Raw genomic sequence first — 23,981 nt, 5'->3', positions numbered from 1 at the left:
GGTGAAGTGTTTTGAAACAAGATGAGTTTTCAGTTTGAGATTAGGCAGCTTAATGTAGGACTCATTTGATTGGTTACTTCTTTTTTATTTTTTTTTTTATTTTATTTTTGCTTAATCTTCTCATTGTGTCTTACTTGGGAATGGCATAAAGCATAGTGTTTCAAGCATTTTAAGGGAATGGGAGGATTTATTTGGCAAGAATTGAATAGCAGTATTGAGATACTTCAGTTTTTCAGTGAGAGTTAAAATATTGGGTAGAGAAAAATATTTAATTACATATCATCACCTACTTTACAGGTAAACAAAACTGGTTTGTTTGGGTTTTTTCCAAAACAAAGCTACAGTTGTGCATGTGAAGCAGCCGATAAGGAGTTGCTCCTTCAAACCTGTCCCTGAGCCTCTGAACTGTCTTAATAGTGGTCTCATTAATATAAGTACTGCTCAGTGTCATGTCTGCTTTTGCATATCCATATTAGTGGGTAAGGGAAAGGAAATTTTTTTTATTTATCTGACATAATTTAAAGATGAGATGGGGAGGTCTGTGTCCTTGCTCTGAGATAGTAGATCTATTATAACATATATGGAAAGGGCTTTTTTTCTTCTTTTTAAAGGAGCTTCATTGGTTCTTGAGTATGATCGAAGCTGGTAAATGTGGAACTGTTTATGGACTTTATTTTTGTTCATGATGAAAAATCTCTTGAGATTAATGAGTCATTGATGCCTCAGCATCTGCTCCCAAGATTGTGGAATTTGAGTAAGAAACTGAGGAGAAATATGAGGATAAAAATAAGTAAAATGTTAAGAGCAGAAATCTTCATGATAGTGAATGGACATGAAAGATTCAAAAAATGTAACAGGGATGTTCATTTAGTGAAGCAAAATGACAGATTAAGTCACAGATATAATGAAGACACTTTTTTAGTAAGTATTTTGAGAAACTAAACTGTGTTTTTTTGGTCTTACTAATAAATTTGTTAAAACAAAATGTGTTCTAAAGCAAGCATCAGAATTTCTTATTTAAAAGAGATTTTACTGTTACAAATTAGAAACAGTATCCTCTTACATGGAGGAATATCTTGTAAGCTATGTCAGTCGGGTATCACATTGTTTTACAGTAGCTAGGTTTTATATCAGGTGCTGTAGGTTAAACAGTAATTTGTCACAGTTGAGTATACCACTTTTCTGTAACTTGGGAGTAATATTTTTCTTTTTTCCTTGTGAACATCCTGTTGCATATTGGCACAAAATAGATGCAACCTAAGGCACATCTCAAAAGTCATGAGTTCCCCCTGCATTATAGCACCTAGCATGTGGTCCAAAAATCTTAATATTTTTGGGATATGTTGCTTATATTTCAATATGGGCATTTTTACTTGCATTTTAGGATAAGATTCTCCTCTGTATAGATGTTAGTAGTAGGCTTCTCTCTGTTGGAATCTATAATGTAAAAAGGGTGTGTAAGAAAGGCATCATGGTTAATCCAACAAGAACAGGTTTCATAGCTAATAAGTGAAGATTGTGGCTTATGGATATGATTATTAACCTGGTGTTGCTCTTGTTTTTGGTTTGGTTTGGTTTTTTTTTCTGGTTACCCTAGCAAAGGGAGCACTTTCAGTTGAATTCATTGCACCTTTTTACACCTTTTATCTGCAAATATACAGACAACAGATGATGTTTAGGAACATCAGCACCTGACTTGAGTGTGTGAACTGGTATTGATAGCTGGACTGTCTGTACAAATATTTTATCCAAATGGATAGTTTGAGCCTGAGATAAGAAGTGGTTTCCTCTCTCCCCCTCCACATTATTCCCTTTGTGGAGAGGAAAGCTTCATTCAGCTATTTGTGAACCCAAGACTCTGTCCTTGAGAACTAATCACTGTTTGTAAAATTAGAATTATTTTTTATTTTCCTCTATGCATCACTTCAAATTTGTCTGCATTAAATGTCATCTATATTTTTATACCTCAGCTAGTAAGTCGCATGGCCCTTTTGCAACTCTTTATGAGTTGTGTTTATTACTGAAAGTGGTTTGAGTGAGCAAGGTGTCCAGGAGTGGATTCTCAGCCAGATGTGAGAGCACAGCTGAGGGCAGGACTAGAACAGAAAGGGCAAGGGGGAAGAATGGGAGTTACAAAATGGAATGAACTGCAGACAGTTTTGAGAAAATTGGGCAGAGAGCTGGAGAAGGGGGGCAAGCAGACGGGCAGCAGAGATGGCAACCCAGCTGCATGCAGATCAATGAGCTACAGTGCAAAACTCTGTTATAAAGCATGAGAGAAAAATGGAGTCAAATGCAGCATTGCAGCAGTAGAACTAATAAATGTCAGGGGGAATGATCTCCCAGTGTTACCTAGTGTTATAAGCATTTATGGGGTAGCTTTTCAACTATGGGTGGTATCATTTTATGATAATATGAAAATTTTATTTATTGTGTAAAACTGGAAGTGTTCTATCAGGATTTTAACTTTTCTTCACTTATCTATACAATCTCTGCTTATGCTTTGTGCCATAGTAGATTAACACTTAGATTTTCCAGAAGAACAGTTGGTAATGGAAGAAAAAAAAGAAAAAATTGACAAAGATATCTCTATTAAAATCATGCCAGTCACACATAAATCTCTTATGGATGTGCATCTCCACTGGCTATTTCCTTACCTTTGCATATGATTCATTACAAAGCAGAACAGGAATTATATGATTGTTAAGACAGAAGTAGAAAGAAAAGAAGAACATTAGAAAAAGTCATACATTCTTATTAATATATATTATGTGCTGCAATGAAATCATTTTACCTAAGTATAAAATTACCTAGATAATAGATTTATGAACTGTAAGAAAAGATGGAAAATATGTTGTCTGTTGAAAACGTCTGTGAGAGACTTGATAAAAATATTCTTTATATTGAATGTACAATGCATTAAAATATTTATCAACCAAAGTTTTATTTTATCAGATATTGAGTATTTATTTAGTTAGATAAAATACAATGTATCCACCTATTTTTATTACCAGAAATATGAAGTACAATTTCTACAACATATAATACGCTGTAAATTTTTACTTCACAGAATCACAGGATCAATTAGGTTGAAAAGACCTCTGAAATCATCAAGTCCAACTTGTAATCAAACATCAACATGCCAACTAGACTATGGCACTATGCCATATCCGGTCACTCCTTAAACGCCTCAGGCACAGTGACTCCACCATCTCCCTGGGCAACGCATTCCAATGTCTTATCACCCTTTACATAAAGAAATTCTTCCTAATGCCCAACCTACACTGTCCCTGGAACAGCTTACAACTATGTCCCCTTGTCCTGTTGCTGGTTGCCTGGGAGAACAGGCCAACTCCCACCTGGTTACAACCTCCTTTTAGGTGGCTGTAGAGAGTGATAAGATCACCCTGAGCCTCCTCTTCTCCGGGCTAAACAACCCCAGCTCTCTCAGCTACTCCTCATAGGACTTATGCTAGACTCTTCACCAGCAACATTTGCCCTTCTCTGGACTTACCCCAGCACCTCAATGTCTTTCCTGTAGAGAGGGGCCCAGAACTGGAGACAGTACTCCTAAGTTGAGGCCTCACCAGTACCAAGTACAGGGGAAGAATCACTTCCCTCGTCCTGCTGGCCACACTGTTCCTGGTACAGGCCAGGATACCACTGGCATTCTTGGCCACCTGGGCACACTTGTGGCTCATGTTCAGTTGGCTGTCAATCAGCACCCCTGGTCCTTTTCCACTGGGCTGCTTTCCAGCCATTCTTCCCCCAGCCTGTAGCACTGCATGGGGTTGTTGGGGCCAAAGTGCAGGACCCGGCACTTGTTTTATTGAACCTCATACCACTGCATTTGGCTCATCTATCCAACCTGTCCAGGTCTCTCTGCAGAGGTTTCCTACCCTCCAGCAGATTGACACTTTCCCCCAACTTGATGTCATCTGCAAATTTGCTAAACTCAATCCCCTCATCCAGATCATCAGTAAAGATACGAAACAGGACTGGGCCCAACATTTACCCCTGAGGACACCACTAATGACCATGTGCCAACTGAATGCGGCACCATTCATCACCGCTCTCTAGTCTGGCCATCCAGCCAGTTCTTAATCCAGCAAAGAGTGCCTGTCACTTGTTCTTGAATGTATGCGTTACAGGCTGGGAGTCATTAAACCAAAAGCAGAAATTTCAAACACACCTTAATATACTTATTTTTCCAGACAGACTTTTATTTTCCCCATACATACCGTTTTCATATCACTTTATGATGTAAGTGGCCACAAACTCTGAATTAAAATCATAGAATGGTTTGGGTTGATAAATATCACCTAGTTTCAACCCCTCTGCCATGGTCAAAGACAACTTTCACTAGACCATGTTGCTCAAAACATCATCCAACCTCGCCTTGAACACTTCCAGGAACAGGGCATCCACAACTTCTCTGTGCATCCTCTTCTGGTGTCTCACTGCCTTCATCAAAAAGAATTCTTCTTTATGTTTCCTCTAAATGTAACCTCCTTGAATTTGATAGAATCATAAATAATAATAAACCTTCCATAGAGCTAGATTATTCCCAGCTGTATACTACATGGAGTTTTACCCTCTTCTGCAAAGTCTCTGGTACTAACCACTGTCAGTGACAGAACATTGGAACAGATGTTCAGCTTTTTTGCCCAGTATGGCATTTCCTATACTCCTAGTTTCATTTTTAGACCTTATTATCTGTATTTTCAGACTTAAAAATATGTGGTTTTACTTGTGTCTCCTTTTAGGATTATTTTTTTTTCTTCCCTTCTGTATTTTATCATCATACTTTTTTCAGCTTTGCTTCAATGCATTTTGAAATTAGGTTCCTGTCTTTTCCTCATTCTTCTCTTTCTTGATTCCTCTATTTTCCCTGATTATAATCTCCTCTTTTTTCACATATACTTGTCAGCCCCTTTTTCCTCTTGCGCTGTGCACAGTTTCTCCTCTTTGGAAATGCATCTCCATTTCAGCACACTTTTCTGGTATTTTTGGTTCCCTGCAGAGGTGGTTCTACGTGTTGTTCCACATTTGCTTGTAGCAGAAGACAAAAGAGTGAAAAAGGAAGAAAAGGGAGAAAAGGAGGTAGAGAGACCTGTTCCTTTTAAGTACATAGCCTGAACCTAAGGGTCTGAGCATCTTCCAGACATATAGTGGATGAAATGATAAACACCCACTCTATATGGCTTCTTTCCTAGTATTTTTTTTTCCGGCCTTAGAATTACTTTCTCTTTTAAATTCATTACATTCTGTACATTGTTGTTTATGAATGCTGCTCTTAGAATGGGAGCTATGAGTTTATGATATAGATTGAGATCAACTCTTGACACTCACTGACAGAGAAACAGTATTTCTGCAACAAATTGGAATACCTTTAAAAAAATGTCTTCAGAAGGCAGTGCTTAGAGATTATATTCTGGGAAAGGATATACTTACTGGAGGAATTCAAGTTCTGCTTGTCCGTGAGCAGACATTCTTGCACAGATTTGTGGTAGAGATTGCTTCCTGTCAGTGGACCTTTCAAGGAATTTACCTTGGAAGAATGAAGAATTATAGTACTTTCATGGGTAAAAAAATCTCTATATTTAGTGTAGCTTAAAGGATAAAAGTTGACAGAACTAGAGACAAAAATTTCTTGGTTTACTGCCATATGAGAATATTGAAAATAAAACCTTCCCAGAATCTATTTCCAAGTGGTCATAATATAGTTAAATTCTGTATGTATTTTCATGCAGACGGCTAGAGACATATTCTTGATGCAAGGCCATCCTTATGCTAAAATTAAAATCTCTTCTCAGAAAGTGTAGCTGTATTAAAACAGTTCAAAGTGTATGTTATCAAGCACACTTAATATAAGCAAATATAGATGTTTTTCTCCAGTCATTTTCAAAAATGGCCAAAGTATTTCAGCTGAAATTTTATAAAAATTACAGTTGAAAATTTTCTGATGTAGAATTTTTTATCTGAAGTCATTGAAGCTTGACACTGCACATTAAAGTGGAAATAAATGTAATAAATTATGGAGGATTCTATGAGGCCTTGAAAACAGCATACGGGCCTACGTACCGGGTCCAAAACCCTCTATTCAGCGCAGATGGCCAAATGCTTCTGGCAGATAAAACCTCCATTCTGAATTGATGGTCTGAACACTTTCAGACTCTCTTCAGTACTAGCCGTGTAGTTCAAGACTCAGTAATTTTAATACATTACACAACAACCAGTGAAGAATGAATTGGATATTGTCCCTACTATGGGAGAAACTCTTAAGGCCATACAGCAGGTGAAAACTGGCAAGGTTGATGGAATTCCACCTGAAGTCTGGAAACATGGGGGCCAAGCATTCCGTGCTAAATTTCATGAGTTTGTGGTGCGCTGTTGGGAACAAGGTGTACTATCATCAGACCTTCGTGATGCAGTCATTATCACCTTGTATAAGAAGAAAGAAGATAAATCAGACTGTTCAAATTATCGAGGTATTACTCTGCTCTCCACTGCTGGAAAAATCCTGGCAAGAATACTTTTGAACAGACTAATACCCACTATAGCAGAAGGAATTCTACCTGAAAGCCAATGTGGTTTCAGAGCCAACAGGAGTACCACAGACATGGTATTTGTTCTCAGACAACTGCAAGAGAAGTGTAGGGAACAGAACAAAGGTCTCTATGTAACCTTTGTTGATCTCACCAAGGCTTTTGATACTGTGAGCAGAAAAGGTCTATGGCAGATTTTAGAAAGTTTAAGATGTCTCCCCAAGTTCCTTAAAATGATCATCTCACTTCATGAGGATCAGCACGGCCAAGTCAGATATGGCAATGCACTTTCCTGAGTCCTTTCTAATATCCAATGGTGTGAAACAAGGCTGCATTCTTGCACCAACCCTATTAACAATCTTTTTCAGCACGATGCTCCAAAGGGCCATGGCAGACCTTGATGATGATGATGGTATCTATGTTTGATATCATACCGATGGAAACCTATTCAACCTAAGGTGACTGAAGGCCCACACTAAGACCTTAAATCATCTTATCCAGGAGCTGCTTTACGCTGATGACGACACCCTCGTCACTCACACAGAAGCAGCTCTGCAGCATTAAACATCCTGCTTTGCTGAGGCTGCTGAGCTTTTTGGGCTGGAAGTCAGCTTAAAGAAGACAGAAGTTCTCTATCAATCTGCACCTCAGAAAGTCTTCCATCATCCCCATATCACCACTGGCCAATCAGAGCTTAAATCAGTCCAACAGTTTAATTACCTAGGTAGCCTCATCTCAGACGGTAAGATTGATGGAGAGATAGACCACAGGTTAGCAAAGGCATATAGAGCTTTCAGAAGACTTCATAAAAGAGTTTGGCAAAATAAACACCTAAAGAAAAGTACGAAGATCAGTGTTTACAGAGCCATAGTGCTGTCTACTCTTTTATACGGTTCCGAATCATGGGTGATTTACTGCCACCACCTGCGACTCCTAGAACACTTCCATCAACACTGCCTCCGTACAATCCTAAACATCCACTGGTCAGATTATGTGACCAATACGTCTGTTCTAGAACAGGCAGCAGTTACAAGCATTGAGGCCATGTTGCTGAGAACACAGCTGCACTGGGCAGGGCACATTTGCAGGATGGAGGACCACCACCTCCCTAAGATCTTGCTTTATGGTGAACTTACCACCAGCTACCACAAGAGAGGAGTCCCAAAGAGGAGATACAAGGACTCCCTAAAACAACATCTCAGCCTCGGCCACATTGATCTTCATCACTGGTCTACTCTGGCCTCCAATCGGGAGGTCTAGAAACACACTATCCATAACGCTGCTGCTTCTTTTGAGAACGCATGCAGGATCACTCTCGAGGAGAAAAGACAATGCAGAAAGAATTGTGTCTTGCTGATACCGTCCAAGGAGTCTTTCTGCTGTGCCTTTTGCAACCGGACATGTCTATCTCCCATTGGCCTCTTTAGCCACCAACGCGCTTGCAGCAAATGTGGGTAGAACCCTTCCCTTTGTTCGGGAAGCCTAGCCGTGATGAAATAGTAAATATAAGAAGTGTAAGTAGGATGTGGTAGAAAGTGTGACAAACTTAAAAATGTAGCAATAAACTCTTGCCCAAAGTGTAGACCTTTAATGTCAGAATATGAATTTGTTATTTAACTTTTAAATACTCCTCTTTTTATTGTCATGACCTTTTATTAGCAGCCTATAACTGGTCTATTGTTATGCATGTTTTGATAGAGTATGCATACTGCAATGAAGTATAGATGCTCTTCAGGTGTTGAATAAAGTATTTACTATTTCCATATTTAGATACAGGACAATTTTTCAATGACATGCCTTTTAATTGCTTAATCAGAAAGGTTATATAAAATAGTTTTAGCAGTAGGGGGGTTTCTGATTAACTGATAATGGAGCAAACCTGTATTACAGACTATTTTGATTATTTTGCCTTGATTACCAAATATTAGTCTGATCTTTTTCAAAAAACATATCCAAGTTTCTAAGTCTGATATTTATCCACAGTATAGAAATGCTGTAAGAAATTGCAGTGTTTGCCTCTCTATACTGTCTTGAGAATTTGCTTCATCCCTGTTAAAGAACGTCATTCCACTTATCAGAAAACTGACCAATACCTGAAGACGTGGAACACTCCCAGCATAAAAGGTGTTTAGGTTCTCGAAGTACAGTTTTGTTTTGTTGTTTGTACATCCATAGGCTGTATATTTTGACATATTTTAATACAATAACAAGATTAGATAGGTCAGCTTTTAATCATGATTGAGGTTTTATTTATACTGTATTTTCAAACATAAAGTTGTTTAAGAATTTCACTAAACACGTTGAAGCTTGGGAAAAAACCCCTTTTTTGTAAAATAGTCTATTCCCTTTGCTATTCCAACAAAACCAGTGTTGTAAAGAAAAGTACTACTGTATAGCGCTTTTTTTTTTTAAGTGAAACAAACTTCAACTTTTTCTGGTCATGTCTTATTAAAAGTTGAAATCATCAGCTTCTCTAGGAGTGAGAGAAAATATACATGACAGCAGCCTGTGACTCAGTTTCTTACAGTTTTAATGTGGCAAAATTGTCATTAAACATGTGTTCGTTTACCAACCTAAAATTTACTTATACCATTGTGAAAGAAATTAGAATGGCCTTAAGAGCAGTTCATTAATCTTCTAAATGGATTCTTCTACTGTGTGCTGCTGTCTTGATAAGAAGATGAGCTTCACCTATTTGAAAGAGGAATGCAAGTGGAAGATACAGATTTAAAGGGGTTTTTTTAAATTATTAGAAAAAATATAGTATTTACTAGAATAATAAGACTTGTCTTGCTTATAGAAACTTTAGTATAATTTCTCTGGATTTCTTTATTCAACTCTGTTTTGTATCTGTAAGAAAAGTTCCAATACAATTTCCTGTCCAATAAGAGATACAGTGCATTTGAATAAAAACATGGAATCTAATCTATTTCATGGCTTGTAAAGGAAGTTGGTAAATCTTTTTGAAAATGAAGAATAAAATTATTTGTATCGACATCTATCTTTGTACTTGAAAAGTTGTCAAGTTGTCTTTCTATGCTTAAAAACAGAGATATAGTCAACTCAAGAATGGAGCATAGGCACACAAGACTACATTTTTTAGCCTAATAGAATCTTATAGGCTGTATTACAATTACAAGAAATACATCAACCATCAAAACCTCACCTGATATATTTCCTTAATCTTCTGTCATATGATCTTACAAGTTTTAGATCTATAGATCTAGATTTTTCTAGTAATCCTTGAGTGCATTGACAATGATGAGTTTTGTATTGCTGAACTCAAAGTACTTGAATTTGACACCATATTCTGAATGGCTCTAAAATATATGCCTACTTTAACTGTTTAAATCAAAGAGTTTGTTATATAGAGTGCTAATAAGTGAGTCAATTTAAAGCAGTCTCTTCAATAAAGAAAAAGAAAAGATGCTTCATTTGGGATAAAAGTCACTGAATCACAAGAGGAAAGGCTATCAAAGGAGAAGATTCAAAGGCTTATTACTCAATAACAGGATCAAATAAAAAAAATTTATTTTTATGAATATTTACATCAAGGTTTTGGTGTTGGAATTTTTTTTCATTATTCATTGTCCCTGCATGGAAAGTAGCAGGATAATAGCTGCATCCAGATTTTCCAGAGGGATCCAATGGAAATTCAGGACTTGATTCACATTTGTTTGGAAACTAAAAGATTCTGAATTTCTTCATGTACAGTGACGCAAATAGAGCACTTGATCCCAGGTCAGTATTTCAGTGTGATAACTAATCTGCAGGTATAGAAGGAACATACATCAGATCACTTCCATTCATGGATTCATGAAATATGGATGCTGAATCTGGCCTGAACATTTCTGTTGTTGGAACTCCTTTGAGAATATGCCATTTAGCCCAGAGCAGGTTCTCAAAAATTGTTTCCTAACACTTTTAGATTTTCTTCATAAAAACCTTTGAAAATTCCTGTAACTTTTTTCATTAGAAATGTATCAGTTCCTTACTATTCTTCTCTCCCCACTCTCTGTAGGCTGCCAGGTTGGACACCCATACACCCTTCTCATATTGCACCAGGAATTGCTGGCTCTTGTGCCAGCAAGTTTCTGGAACTGGCTGGTACAATAATGCCCCTTCTCCCTTTGTAATTCTAAGAGTCATTAAGTGGACTGTAAGAACGACTAAGTAGACTTGTATGTGTAATTTGAAATAAGTACTAGGTAGGGTTTGTACATTTGCTGACATGTTTTACAGTCATCTACATCTGTGTTTCAATCTTCTGCACTTCTAAGTCATGCAGACTCAGTCATTTTCAAGTTACAAACATGCTGTGCTGTGCCTGTGTCAGAGAATAGTTTATAAAATTGGAGAAACTGAGTTCATATCTGATTCTTAAGTGTGAATAATGAATTCTTATTCAATGTATTTTGTTGTTGTTGCTCTTTTTTAGCTGCTTTTCTTTTGTTGCAAAATAATAGTTACTCATGAGAGTTAAAAAAAAGTACACATACTTATTTGAAATGGTGCTATTTGTGTCCTGATTGTATTGAACAGTATGCAGTAAATCTGGTAAAATAGAAGTGCAGTCTTTATGTATTTAAGAAGAAAAAAAGTGTAAATTCTGCCTGCTGTCATGATAAACTCAGCAATTTACTAGCTTTAAATACAGTTTTATTTTCCTGTAGAAACTGTTAATGATCTTCAAGATGCAGGTCTCACTGCCCATTTAAAATGTCTCTGTGAGCGAATTACCTGATAATACAGCTCTTCTACTGCAAACTATCTAAAGATTATTAGATCTGGAATTTTTATTTTCTTCTAATAACTCATCTGTCATCATGCACAGTAAAGGCATTTGCCTTTACTTTTATCTAATTTAAGGCAAGCTACATTTTTGTCTTACCTCTTCTTCATGATTGGATTGCCCTTGCACATTCTACTACTCTGCAGGATAGAGATGTTAACTGTGAATCAGAAATCATATTGTAGGTGTAAGGCATAAAATAAAATCGATACATTTTTCTGAGCCATGTCACTGGTTAAGTGATAAAAAATATTCTGATAGTCACTGAAAAAGAAAAGTCAAAGGTACATTTGAACCTGTCAGTTCAACACATTCCTGTGATCCCTTTAGGGGATATCATACAACTTGACACCAACATTTAAGCTTTGAAAATTATGAGCTCATCTATTTAAAATGGGATGTCACATGTTCCCAAGCCTTTACCATTACTTATAATGGAAGACAGGATGATCACTTTTGTCACACATTGATAGTGAATAAGATCTTTCTTTTTTTCTTTTCTTTTTTTTTTTTCTTGTTTCAGAATGAAGAACAAATTTTGGTATTTTGAATTTGGCACTTCGGAAACTTTCTCAGCCACCTGTAAGAAGCTGCATGAATCTGTAGAAATAGAAGTAAGAAACTAATTGTTGCCTTTATCCTTGAAATGTCACTAGTTTGGCTGAAATGCAGGGAACAAGGGTACAGAGTGCCTGAATCCAGTAAGGCAAAGGAGTGCACATCCTTTCGACCCTATATTCCAAAATATTATTTTTATCGTGTCTATTTGTAGTGTAGCCCTGAACACTGGAACAAAGTTCAGTTTGATGATTAGTGAAGTCTTAATACAGTAGACAAGGTCAAGAGGTGAAGTATAGCATTAGAAATCAATAGGGAGTGTGGCTAGGTCAGATGGAAAAATGAAAGACTGTTGGAGGGAGTGAGAGCTGCTGCAGGATTAAAATAAAAAAAAAATCTTATTATTTCCAGGTCCCAAGATTTTATAACCTTTAAAACTCAATTCCCTAAAATTGTACTTACTTTCCTGAATAAAGGTTAAAGAATATATGTATTTTTTTGAATCATTCCCCTTCATTAAATAGCTTTTCTCTCTGCACAAGGGGTCATCTTTCCATTATACATTGAACATTAACTGAAAAGACGCAGAATAGTTACAGACAAAATAGGAATTTAAAATAATGTGCCACTGCCACTTTGATGGCTGATGGAATAAGTGGCTATATTACATAAAATCTTTGGGGGATTGATGTTTATAAATAAGTACATGAAAAATGTGAAATGAGTGAAAGTACAAACTTGAGAATTTATGTTAAATAATGAAATCATTTCTCAGGAGGTTTATGGTGCTTTTCCTTTCCAATAGTAATGAGGAACTGCACGTGTCAATGGAGTATTTGTGTAGTAGCATGAGACACTCAGAGAGGTATGGTGAGAGCTGTGAGAGTCTGGTCAAAGCCTCCTGAAAGGTGAAGTCTGAAATGATCTGAAGGGACCATGAATCTGGTAGCAGAACAGTAGCAAAGAGTACTGAGACTGAAACTGTAAGACCTGCAGGGCTAGATTTGCCTGTTATCCTGTTATGTTTCTTCTTAAAGTGGAAACATGCTCTTCACAGGTTGGATTAAAATATAATAAAAACAAAACATCAACCAGAAGCCCTAGAAAAAACAAATCCCCCTTGATTCCCAAGACAGTGTTTCACAAACGTGCATTTGGGGAAACAGTGTGTGAAAGATATTTCATTAGTTATTGGAAGAAATGCTTACTGGTTTGATTAGGTTTGAATATACTGCAAGTTAAATGTACCTTTTGATTAAATTCAAATTGATGAGGAGGCTTTCCCAATAAAATATTAACATCTGGTGAAAATCATACATATCCTGATACATACTAAGAGGTGAACTTATATAATTGTAACCATTGAAAGGGTGATTTAATGTTGACATCCCAAAGCAAACAAGTAGGTATACGAGTTTGTGGTGCTGCTGATACCAGTTGTATAGTTATTACCAGTTCATGTCAATAACTATTATTACCAAGATAGTGTTACATTGCCGGTATATGAGACGTTTGTTAATATTCACTTCATCTATCCTGGTCATTATCATTAGTCCTACAATTAGGAACAAAAAGCATAGTTTCCAAAAGTTTACAGGAAGTGGTAGGAGGTAGTTATCTGCAGATTTATTTACAATGAGTAAATTACAATGCATGCCAATATGCTTGTTTGAACATTATCAACATTTGGAAGTAGCACTGTTTTAATCTAATTTTTAACCTGCTGCCCTGTACTTGGGGATGTCACTGTAAATGAGAACTTAATGTATGAGACCATATTTCACTCAATATAATGCACAAAGAATGTGTTTGCTATACAGCCAAATTTTGAAGCCCGGGAAGATTAAGGTTGTGTATCTCTGAGCTTTGAGACAGTGATCAAACGTTGTATGGACAAATATTTGTTCAACCCTATATTTGATTTCTAACCTAATTAAGATTGGTTTTCCTGATATTGGTTTTCCTTGACTCATGTTGTGCATGTTTTCTTGTGTAAGTGTGAAATGCAGAACGAAGTTGGACACAAGTCTTATGTTATCCAAAGTAAGATGTGTTTTTGTTTCCAAACTGGGATCCAAGAAGTTGAGGAGAAAAACATAGGTTCTAAAGGGAAAGAAACTAAAATGGAAAAAAACAAACAAACAAACTAGGACAAAATTAAGTATTTATTTTTAATAATAATGTGTCAGTAAACAAGGCTGATGATTTTACAATTTAAAGAACTTGCACTTTATTTCTGCTTCAGTAAAAAAGAAGGGTATGTGAAAGGTATTTAATGAGAATAGGTAGAGATGAAGTGTAAGCGGGGATGAGATGGATCATACCTGCAACACTGTAAAAGCATTGTCAGACCAGTGTAAACCTTCTATACCACCTGGTATTAATGGGTAAGGGAAAGGAGTTTAAAATGTTCACATACTCTGGCATTATATTGCCCTTGGTTACACAGCAAAGCCTTAATCTCAGCTCTTTTCAGGCATAGATATGGATATTCTCAATTTAGAGATGATCTGAAAATGTTTGATATAATAAATAAAGTATAAATAATAATATCAAAAAAGTGACTGAGGCCAGGAAAGAAGGCAAAAAAGAACTAAAAGAGATGGATTTTCTTTCTGATCTAGGTAGGCATGCTCCACATTTTAAAAACATGCTTTTATTTTTAACAGCATTGTTGCATTATTTGAAATTTAAAAAAAAAAAAGGAAACAAAAAAGAGCAGAACACATCTGTGTTTTGTTGTTGTAGTATATGAATGTGTTAGGACAAAACAGAGCTACCTGTAGTGCAAACTTCTTGTCTGTATATGAACAAAAGAAAGTCTTCTTTCCTAATTCAGAAAGTTGCTCATCACTCTGGGACTCTGAGGCCTCATCACATAATTGTGTTAGTGTACTACCTGCTGTGCTCAATATTGAGTGAAAATGGAAGCTAGACCCCGCGCCATTCTATTTCACAATTCGTCTTTTATTTAAATAATTCCAGTCAGTTTGGGGGACGCCAGACCTTTATAAATTAACAGCAGGGAAATACCAAAGGTGTCAGATTGCATATTTATCATCTTTCTCGTGTAATACTTAAATATGTATTAAGAAGTGACTGACATAAATTAGGCAGATTTCAGAAGCCACAGGCCGTGGCTTGTAGAGGACCCCCTTCTGCTTGACATTTCATCCTTGTCAAAGATCAAATTATTTTAATTTAGGCTGCAAATTATAAGAAATGAAGACTTCTTTGTGGGAATTCCCTGTGGTAATCTGACTTTTGTTGTTACTGCTGCTTGTCAGTGTGCAAAAGATATAATATGCATGCAAATAAGGTTAAAAAATATGTACTATCTAATTATCCAGCCAGTACATTCCACTTGAAGACAGTGGGAGGCCTGACACACAGTATGTGTTTGATTCATTGAGGCCTGCAGGGTATTTACACAAGATTACTTTTAATTATGAAATTAATATCTGTTTATCTAGAATGTATAGCAGTAAGTGAGCATACACATGAGCAGAATTTTTAGCAAAATAAATCATCTTAGTATTTAATACATATAAAATATAGGGGGCAACCACAAATTTGCTTCCAGAAATCACAGTGAAGTCCTATACCTTTTTTCTTGTAAGAAAAGTGTGATTAAAAAGTTACACTTACAGTGGTTGCCACAACTGCCAACCCACTTTCAGATGTCTTTTGACTTTAAAGGTTTCTGTGTATGAATATAATCTACAGGTTTAAAATTTAATTCTTGAAGAGCAAATATGAAATGGAAATCTTAGTGATGAAATAATTCTTTGTCCAGATTTATGCTCTTAGAAGAATTAAGAAGATGTGTGTGCATTATAATACAGTTCTGTTTTGTGATCTCAGAAATTTTCAGAGTAAACAAATAATTATTCACAGTTATTTTTGAGTTATACTTTGCTTTTCTTCTTCAAAACTGCAATAAAGGTTTAGGCAGAGAGGAAGAAGTGCCAGTGACCCACAGAGCAGCAAGCTGCAAGATGTCAGTGGACTATTACTGAAGCATGGTTAATTATTTTTCCAGTTTTCTTCCTGATTATTGCATATTGGAATTACAAAATAATACCCTTAATCAGTTTTCAATGGATGACTAGATCCTTTACTAGCTTGCAGAAGAACATTGCAGGAGTAGGATCTAATGTTTTAAAAAATATGCTGCTGTACGCTGTGGTGCATGTGACTTGCCAGGATATCTATATACTCCATCTTTATCATGAGGAATGAAGCTAATCTAAGTCTAGACAAGGTACATGTATATGAATCCTGGGAATTTTGGGTGGTTCAGTGAACTAATCAGTAGAACTGAATGCTTTGCCTTCCACCTGCGGGTTCCACTGTAGTAATGTGAAGTTGGGTCTTTTTTTTATTCTGTGGAGTTTCTTCAGTATTTTTCTACAATTTTTTATGAGTTAGGAGCTTCCTGTGATCCTAAAACAATGTTGGTAGAGAGACTTAGCTTGAGTAAATTATAGCCAGCAAAGGGTAGGTGTATCCTATCAAGCTAGGTGCATCTTATCCAGTGTGTCTCAGGTGAACTGTATTTGCAAACGTCATAGGCTTCAACCACTGGAGAAAATGCTGCAGTTTGTCACTCAACAGGCTGGTAAGTTAAGAACCCTGAACCATTCTCCAGAAGTGCAAAATATGGTCCCTTATAAGATATAATTGGAAGCCAGATTTAGCAAAGAAATGTACCTCTATCGAATGCCTGTAAGTCCAGGTTTGCTGTAGGAAGCGGGAGAAATGCATACTGGTGACACAAGATGCCCTACAGTCATTATTTCATCACTGAGGGGACTATCCCACAAAGATTACTTCTGTGTGTCCAGTAGGTCTTGGTAAAATTTTAGGTCACTGATACCTCTTCTTTAGCTCCATAACCTATGTTTTCCGTTGGCAATGTTGTGTATTTAAGAGAACTGGATAGTAGAGGTTCTGGGATAAGAAATGCTGTAGCTGCATCAGCATTTGCTGTACCCATTTCTACTAATCTTACCTCCTAGTAGGAGTTATTAGTCAGGTATAGCCCTATGCTGATATACTTGTTGTGCCTTTGGATTGAAACTAATACGTGTGTGGTGTTCTGTGTTCTCAGGGCCTGTTCCATGAGCCTGTGTATTCCCTGCCTGCAGGGACTTTTATATTCAGTTTCATGTGGAAGGGATTCAGTTGTTACAGTGACAAGTATCATTGCAAAATCATCAGACAGACAATTTAGCTGGAACAGGCATCAAAACCCCTCCAGTTATTGATATAGAAATTTTGATAGAATAAATGGTTTTCTGTTAATAGCTGTATTGAAGCATAAGCAGTCAAAAGCTGACTAGCAATCATGTTTTACCTTCAGAATGAGAATCTGATCTCATATCTCCTTTTCAAATATAAGTATATATATTAGGTGTAAATATTGAATAAACTATTAGCAGTGTTAAGAACGATGAATTGCTGAAGAAAAATATATATCTGATAGGTAGAATATTCAGATTTTTCTTTTTCTCTTATTGTTTTCTCTCTCTTTTTTTTCCCCTTCTTTTTCCCCTTTTTAATCAGTGTGATGGAATTCAGATAGACTTAATCAATATATCTCTGGAAGGAATTGCCATTCTGAACATCCCAAGCATGCATGGTGGATCGAATCTTTGGGGAGAGACAAAGAAAAGACGTAGCCACCGTCGGACAGAAAAGAAGAGGTCAGATAAAAGAACCACCGTTACAGATGCCAAGGAATTGAAGTTTGCATGCCAAGGTAAGCTTACAGATTGATATAGGCTATCTGGCTCAATACAGTCAACTCAGCTGTATAAATAACCTTGTATTGCCTCTTGTCAAGAAAAAGAATAGACAGTTCTTAGATATTTCCTTTCTTGTGCATTTAGCTTTTCTGATGGGAAGCACTGGCACAAAGGCATAAACAAAGATGTGCTAACAATTACAGTCTATATACTTGCAAATCTGCCCCAGATGTTACCTGTTAAGCAAACTAAACACACCATGTGGCACTGTTTGCTACTGTGACATTCAGTCTAGAAGTACCTGGAGATTTTGGAGTTGGAAAATGCTTCCTGAGCATTTATAATGCTTCTTAATGTCAGTGTGCATAAAACTTGGGGATAATCATGCCCTGTTTCTAGCAAGCTTTGGCTAGAGGCAATGGGAAATTAGGGTAACAAGTACAAGCTGCCGATACATTTTATGTTACTATACTGTGATACTGTATGCAATCCTTGAATACATAAGCTGAAGTTGGCTTGCACAGGCAAGGCTCATATAATTTCCTGGTGATTACTCTTGATAAAGCCTATAATAAATAGTAATTTCTGTTCTACTTTGAGAATCTGAATACTATACATTGTAACACATCGCTGCATATCACAAGTTCTAGTGATTATAAACCATCACTCTCTTCACACCAAAGGGATGAACAGACCAGACTTTGAAAATATTTGGGGTTGTTTGTTTGTTTGATTTTTCTCTTTTTATTCGACAGAAAATATTGTCTTTAGCTTCAGAATATCTTCCTACTTCTCCTCCTTATTTGGACTGAATACAGATCAGGACTTTAACTGTCTTTTACTATTATGATCCTTTTACTAATATTGATATCTTATTTTTACATTTCATCAGCAGTAATTTTTAAGTCACTAGTTATATTCATTAATATGCATTGTAGTTTTAATTCAGCTAAATTATCTGGATTACAAAAGTTTAGGAATAAAGTATTTTTTTATGGTTTGGAGGCTAGGACTCAATTTCTGTAAGTTTGAGCAATTCGGTATGTGTTCTCAGTATTTCAGTGTGACTCACCAGTACAGTTTGTTAGCTGAAGTCTTATCAGGTGCTAAGCTTCTCCACTACAATGTCTGTATTATATCCTGATGTTCAAGAGTTGAATGCAGGCTGTTGGGTAAAGGGCTCACCAAAATTTTTCCTTCTGTTTTGCTTCTGAACATGGGGAGACAGGACATTTATCCTTTTGATAGTGGTGAAGCAGACATTATCACTTCTTTAAATATTGAAGTTATGTATGTCTTTGATACATATGTAACAATGATTTTAATCTACTGACTATATTTGGGGTATTAAAAGGGCATTGCTACACTCCATTTTCATTTTCCTGGACAGGATAAAATAAAGTTATAGTAAAAATATTAAAGACTGAACAGGAGTTGCTACATTATCTGTTGAAGTGTTCATAAAGCAGACATTAAGCACCTTAATTTAGAAAAGCTACTCTCCTGACTTTGTTTCTAATCACTTGATATGCACTGTGGATGGAAAGTAGCTTCATCCAAAAGGCAATTTTAAAGCAGAGATTAACTTCTCAATATCATAAACTGTAGCACCTCTCTCATCACTGAGTACATTGATAGTATTATTGTTTGCATCTACAGTAACATTTTAGTGCTGAATAGGAGGATGCTTCTTGGGTTTCAGTCATCCATATATACTGTGTTCCAGTTTGCAACATTGAGCAGCCTTGAGCATGCAAACTGGATTCCTTTTAAATGGAGGTAGGAAGGGGGTGTGCACATACTCTGACTGCAAGTGGGTGTTCAGTCCATAAGGTTAAAAGGAATTAGGTTAAAAGAACTCAAAGTAAAACTCCAAAATGAACGTGGTGAGAACATTTGAGAACAAACTGATTTGCTCTATGGATCTACTCCTATTTTATACTGCAAAGAACAGTCACTTAGCTAGCTAAGATAGGTTCTCAGGCTGAGTGTGCTTCTTCATCTCAGAATTCAAGATTATTGCTGAATAATGGAATTTAACCAATTTTATGGCTAGACTTCTCAAATAGTTTTGATAAATCTGAATCCACTCACTGTGGAAATAACTGACTGTTTGTCAGTTTTAAAGTGTTACGAGTTCCTCAGTGGCTGATTGCTTTCTTAGGCACGTTGTACTTTTGGCACATTGTACTTTTTAGCTGGAAGAAAATATTTTGCATAGTATTAATGCCTGGTGCAGAAGTAGGTATTGCTTTATTGAGAACTGTGATAAATACATACTTACCTGTTAACTTTTGTTTGTTTATTAACTTTTTCTGAATAAATATCCATGTAGTTCATGTTATATTCAAATAAAGGATCTAATCACTTGACAACTAAACACTGCACTTTCTAGGAGACAGTAATCAAGCATCATGTTTTCCTATGGAGATATATATATATATATATATATACACATCAGGTTTTGGTGTTGGATTTTGTGTGGTGGTTTTTTTTTTAATCTAACCATTTTATATGTGACTTCTTGGCGTCATGCACATTTAGTTTTAGACTTTTTAAATTTCACTTAAACTGTGGGGGTTCTTTTAACTGTGTATCAGTCTGTATTCTTTTTGTCTCTATTTTTATGGTTTTGTAAGTTGACCATAAATACCTGAATTGAAGCTCCGAGTCCCTAAATGGGGTACTTACATAGACTAGTGGAAGCTGTCTCCTCACTCTGGGTAGTTGCACTCCTCACTCTGGGTAGCATATTGCACTGCTCCTCTCAGAACAGCCCTGGGAGGACTTTGCAAACTTCCAAAAAATCCTCTGTGAGATCCTGCTGCTGTCCTCCCTCTCTTGCACCTAACAAGCCATATACATGACAACATGTTCATCACTCCAGGAAAAAGGGTCAAATTTCTGCCAAATAATTTTTCTTTCTTGTATATCTGTACAATGCAGGGAAGTAATATTCCTCTGAGCCTACTTCCCTCTTTTTTTTTTAGTTTGTTTTTTTTTTCCTATTTACTGTTTCTGCCTCTTGATGCAAAAAGGCTTGTATTTTCTTTACCCTTCCCATTATCCACCTCTTCACACTCAATAGCCAGACCGCAATTTATACTTTAAGTAATCAAATGAACACCTGCTTGGAAAATAATCTGATTATGTGCAAGTAGTCTGAAAAAAACAATATATTGAAATGTAGCAATTTAAAAGGTGCACTATTTAAAAACATTCCCTCCTTATCTCATTAGGAGTTTGTGCATGTATGCTAAAGAGTAACATGAGGTAGTCATGGCATATAGGTGTGTGTGTCTGTGTGTATTGTATTTCTATTTAACTAGTAACTGACTTTAATATTTTTGTATAAAACATGTATGAAAATATCTTTTTCTGATTATCTTATAACTAGTTGGGAAAAAAAACCCACATATTTACATGTACTGTACTAAATATTATCATAATCTTTGTTAATGGAAAAAGATACTCCAGATTTCAATCAGCTTCTGTGCAGAAGTAGAGAGGGTATTTCATCAGGTGTTATTAGGGTAAAAATCAGGTGGATTTTTTATAAATAAATTTAATTTTAATTTCTAATTTATCAGTACAATTTCTTTTTTACAAAGTCAATGCATTTGGTAAAACTATAACTACAGATATATGTGACAATTTGTGAAAGTAGATGACTTAATTGGTATTTTGACTTTATGAATCTGACACTTCTAATATTTCTATTTGTTGTTTTGTTTAAAATCTTCTAGTATGTACATAGCTATGATATACGTATCCAAAACCGATTTACAGGTTTTAGGTGTTACTGTGAACTATTCTTGAATATTATTTGGGTAGGACTTTCGTTTGGATATACACAGATATTGATAAATGCTAAAAATCAGTGCTTTAAAAAGATGAATATACTATATATAAACTAAACTATGAGTTGAGAAACATAAATGCAAATAACTGAGCTACTTGTTTGGAAATTGCATCCAAAACGTAAGTTGAATGACAACATGTCTTACATGAAATATATATTCCACTTATGTTAAGTGTTAAACAGTTTTCTTCCTCATGGAGATACTAAATAACATTTTCAACCCTTTTGTGACAAAAAAGAAATAATATTTTCAAAATCTCTCCATTAAACTTTTTTGTTAAATGAAGTTGGGTTCCTTTGGGGTGGCTGTTGTACTTTGATTCACTTTCATTGCTGAAGTTCAGTTAGGGCCTTGTCCTGAAATGAAATCTCTTTTAAAGTCTCTTGAGACTTTATTGCAAACATATACGTAACTTGTTTTTGCACAAGTAGTTCCACTCACCTCAATGGACTCGTTCCTGAAGACAATATCTATGAACTATTAATGGGTGAAACCTTTAGACTATAAATATTTCAGTGCAATACTTTCTTCATATTTATTTTGTACATCACCAGGCACACTGATACTTAACCAAGTACTTACCAGGTTGATCTGTGCATCTGGTTAAAAGCTGCAGTGAGCTGTCACTCTGTGACATGCCCCTAAACTAGTTCAAGACAATGTGCATTCATGTCACAGCACCCAGGCCTAAGCCAAGCTTACTAATATAATTCAATACCTCTGTGTGGAAATCTCTGTTAATAACTGCATTATGACTTTCTGACTGGAAATGCAGAAGTTATGGAGGTAGAATAATGTGTATGCAGGCAGTTCACTGCAGTTAAAAGCAGTTAAAAACATGCAGCATGCAGAGACTGTGAAGGCCTTAAAACACTTCAAAATATCTATATATTTTAAAAGAATACAAAATACCTTTCTTATTAGGTGTCAAATTCCCCTCTATGGGATGAAGAAGAAGCTTGCCTATAGCAACGGGATTCCTGACATGTTCTCTAAACAACTTATGACTTGGGCTAGCAGGCTTATTTGATTTATGGAGGTCTTTCATAAACTACACTCTGGCCAGGTGACCTTTCCTTGTTGAAAAAGTTAGAAACTGTGTTCTATATACAATGTATATGTATTATATACACTAAATATACTCAGTGTATATTCACTATTGGTAGACTTCAGGTTATTTTTGACATGGAACAAGGCATGTATAGAGAAGTCTCTATAATAATATATTTATTAAATGCTATCGATAATGTCATGGCTAGATAAGGTAATAGCCCTTATTTTGTATCTTGTTTAGACAGCTTTCAGCAACATAGACATTAACACATTACCACAGAGAAAAATAGCTAATTAGATCTATTTCATAGCTAGTCTATGTTAAAGCATTAAACCTTTAACATTAGTCTAAACATTATAAAAAAAATTTCTAAATTTATTCAAACAATACTTTATTTCCTGTCAAAGTATATGCCATAAGTATTCTGAACATTTTACAGCACAAAATGAAGCTTTACGGTAAAGGTCACATATTTCTGTGTAGAATTTTTTGTTACAATTATGTGAGTGTGTTGTTTACAGTAAATGAAATCCTTCTGAGGGCTGTTCAGGTTAGGGTGACATTAACTTCAGTGTCTGAAAATCAACCCCATAGCCAGTAGACAGAGCCACCTCAACAAAAGTGTTTATCCTGTATTCAAATAAGCATCTAAGGTAGGAAGAATAAAATGCTCACTGGAGGTGACCCTCTCCAGTTAAGTGGAACTTAAGGAAGAGGCCAAGGTAGACACCTCACTTCCTGCTGACTAGATGGTGAGATAAATTTCTGTATGTTCTGCATATGGTAACAGTTCATCAAGCACTTGAACAGTCCTTGGAGCAGGAATGGGAATTGGCCATCACTCTGCCGGATAAGACTTGAGCTGAACTGTGTTCTCTTCTATGGATCTGGTGCTGATGTGTCCCATGTCTCTCATGAGCTCTGTAATCACCAATCTACTGAACAGAAAGGACTGTGGCAGAGGGTCTGTCTTTCCAGTGTGTGCAAGCCCTGCTTGAAGTGTAGTTTCCAAGTGCTGGGGACTAGAGTAGGGGAATACCTGTTTTAGGTATTATAGTATAAGCACGGTAGGGAAATATGGTAGTATTCAATGGTGTTGTATTTTGCCCTGTCTTTAGTTTGGACTGCATTATTTTGTCACCTTTTAAACATGTGAATGACACGCTGAATAGCCTGTTTCCTTTGTGTGTCTTTGTGCTGCAGCCCCCAGCCAGTGTACGGACCTTTTCTACCTGCTTGACAGCAGTAAGTGCCCACTGTCTCAAGCAAGAACTTAGCAGGCAGTGGGAGCTGCTGTCTCCCTGGGGGCAACTGAGTGGTGTAACTCATCAGTGTGTGAGGTGTTGATCTCTGGCTTTGCTGAGGTTGCAGATTCAATAAGGGCAAGGAAGCCCTTATTCTCCCAGTAGAAGGACC

General features: G+C 36.3%; 1 protein-coding gene across 10 annotated transcripts in view; it reads left to right on the top strand.

Annotated features, from left to right (window-relative positions):
- Positions 1-23,981, top strand: part of DGKB (diacylglycerol kinase beta) — a 387,634-nt gene that overhangs the window by 302,395 nt on the left and 61,258 nt on the right. For all 10 annotated transcript variants that reach the window (XM_027639264.1, XM_027639265.1, XM_027639266.1 and 7 more), the window contains 2 exons: positions 11,864-11,954; positions 17,467-17,662. In XM_027639264.1, the coding sequence (XP_027495065.1) occupies positions 11,864-11,954; positions 17,467-17,662 (287 nt within the window). The remainder of the gene's footprint in view (positions 1-11,863; positions 11,955-17,466; positions 17,663-23,981) is intronic.

The sequence above is a fragment of the Corapipo altera genome, unplaced genomic scaffold (genome assembly GCF_003945725.1).
Source record: "Corapipo altera isolate COAL_440 unplaced genomic scaffold, ASM394572v1 44, whole genome shotgun sequence".
NCBI classification, from domain to species: Eukaryota; Metazoa; Chordata; class Aves; order Passeriformes; family Pipridae; genus Corapipo; species Corapipo altera.
This window is presented reverse-complemented; position numbering and strand designations above follow the sequence as displayed.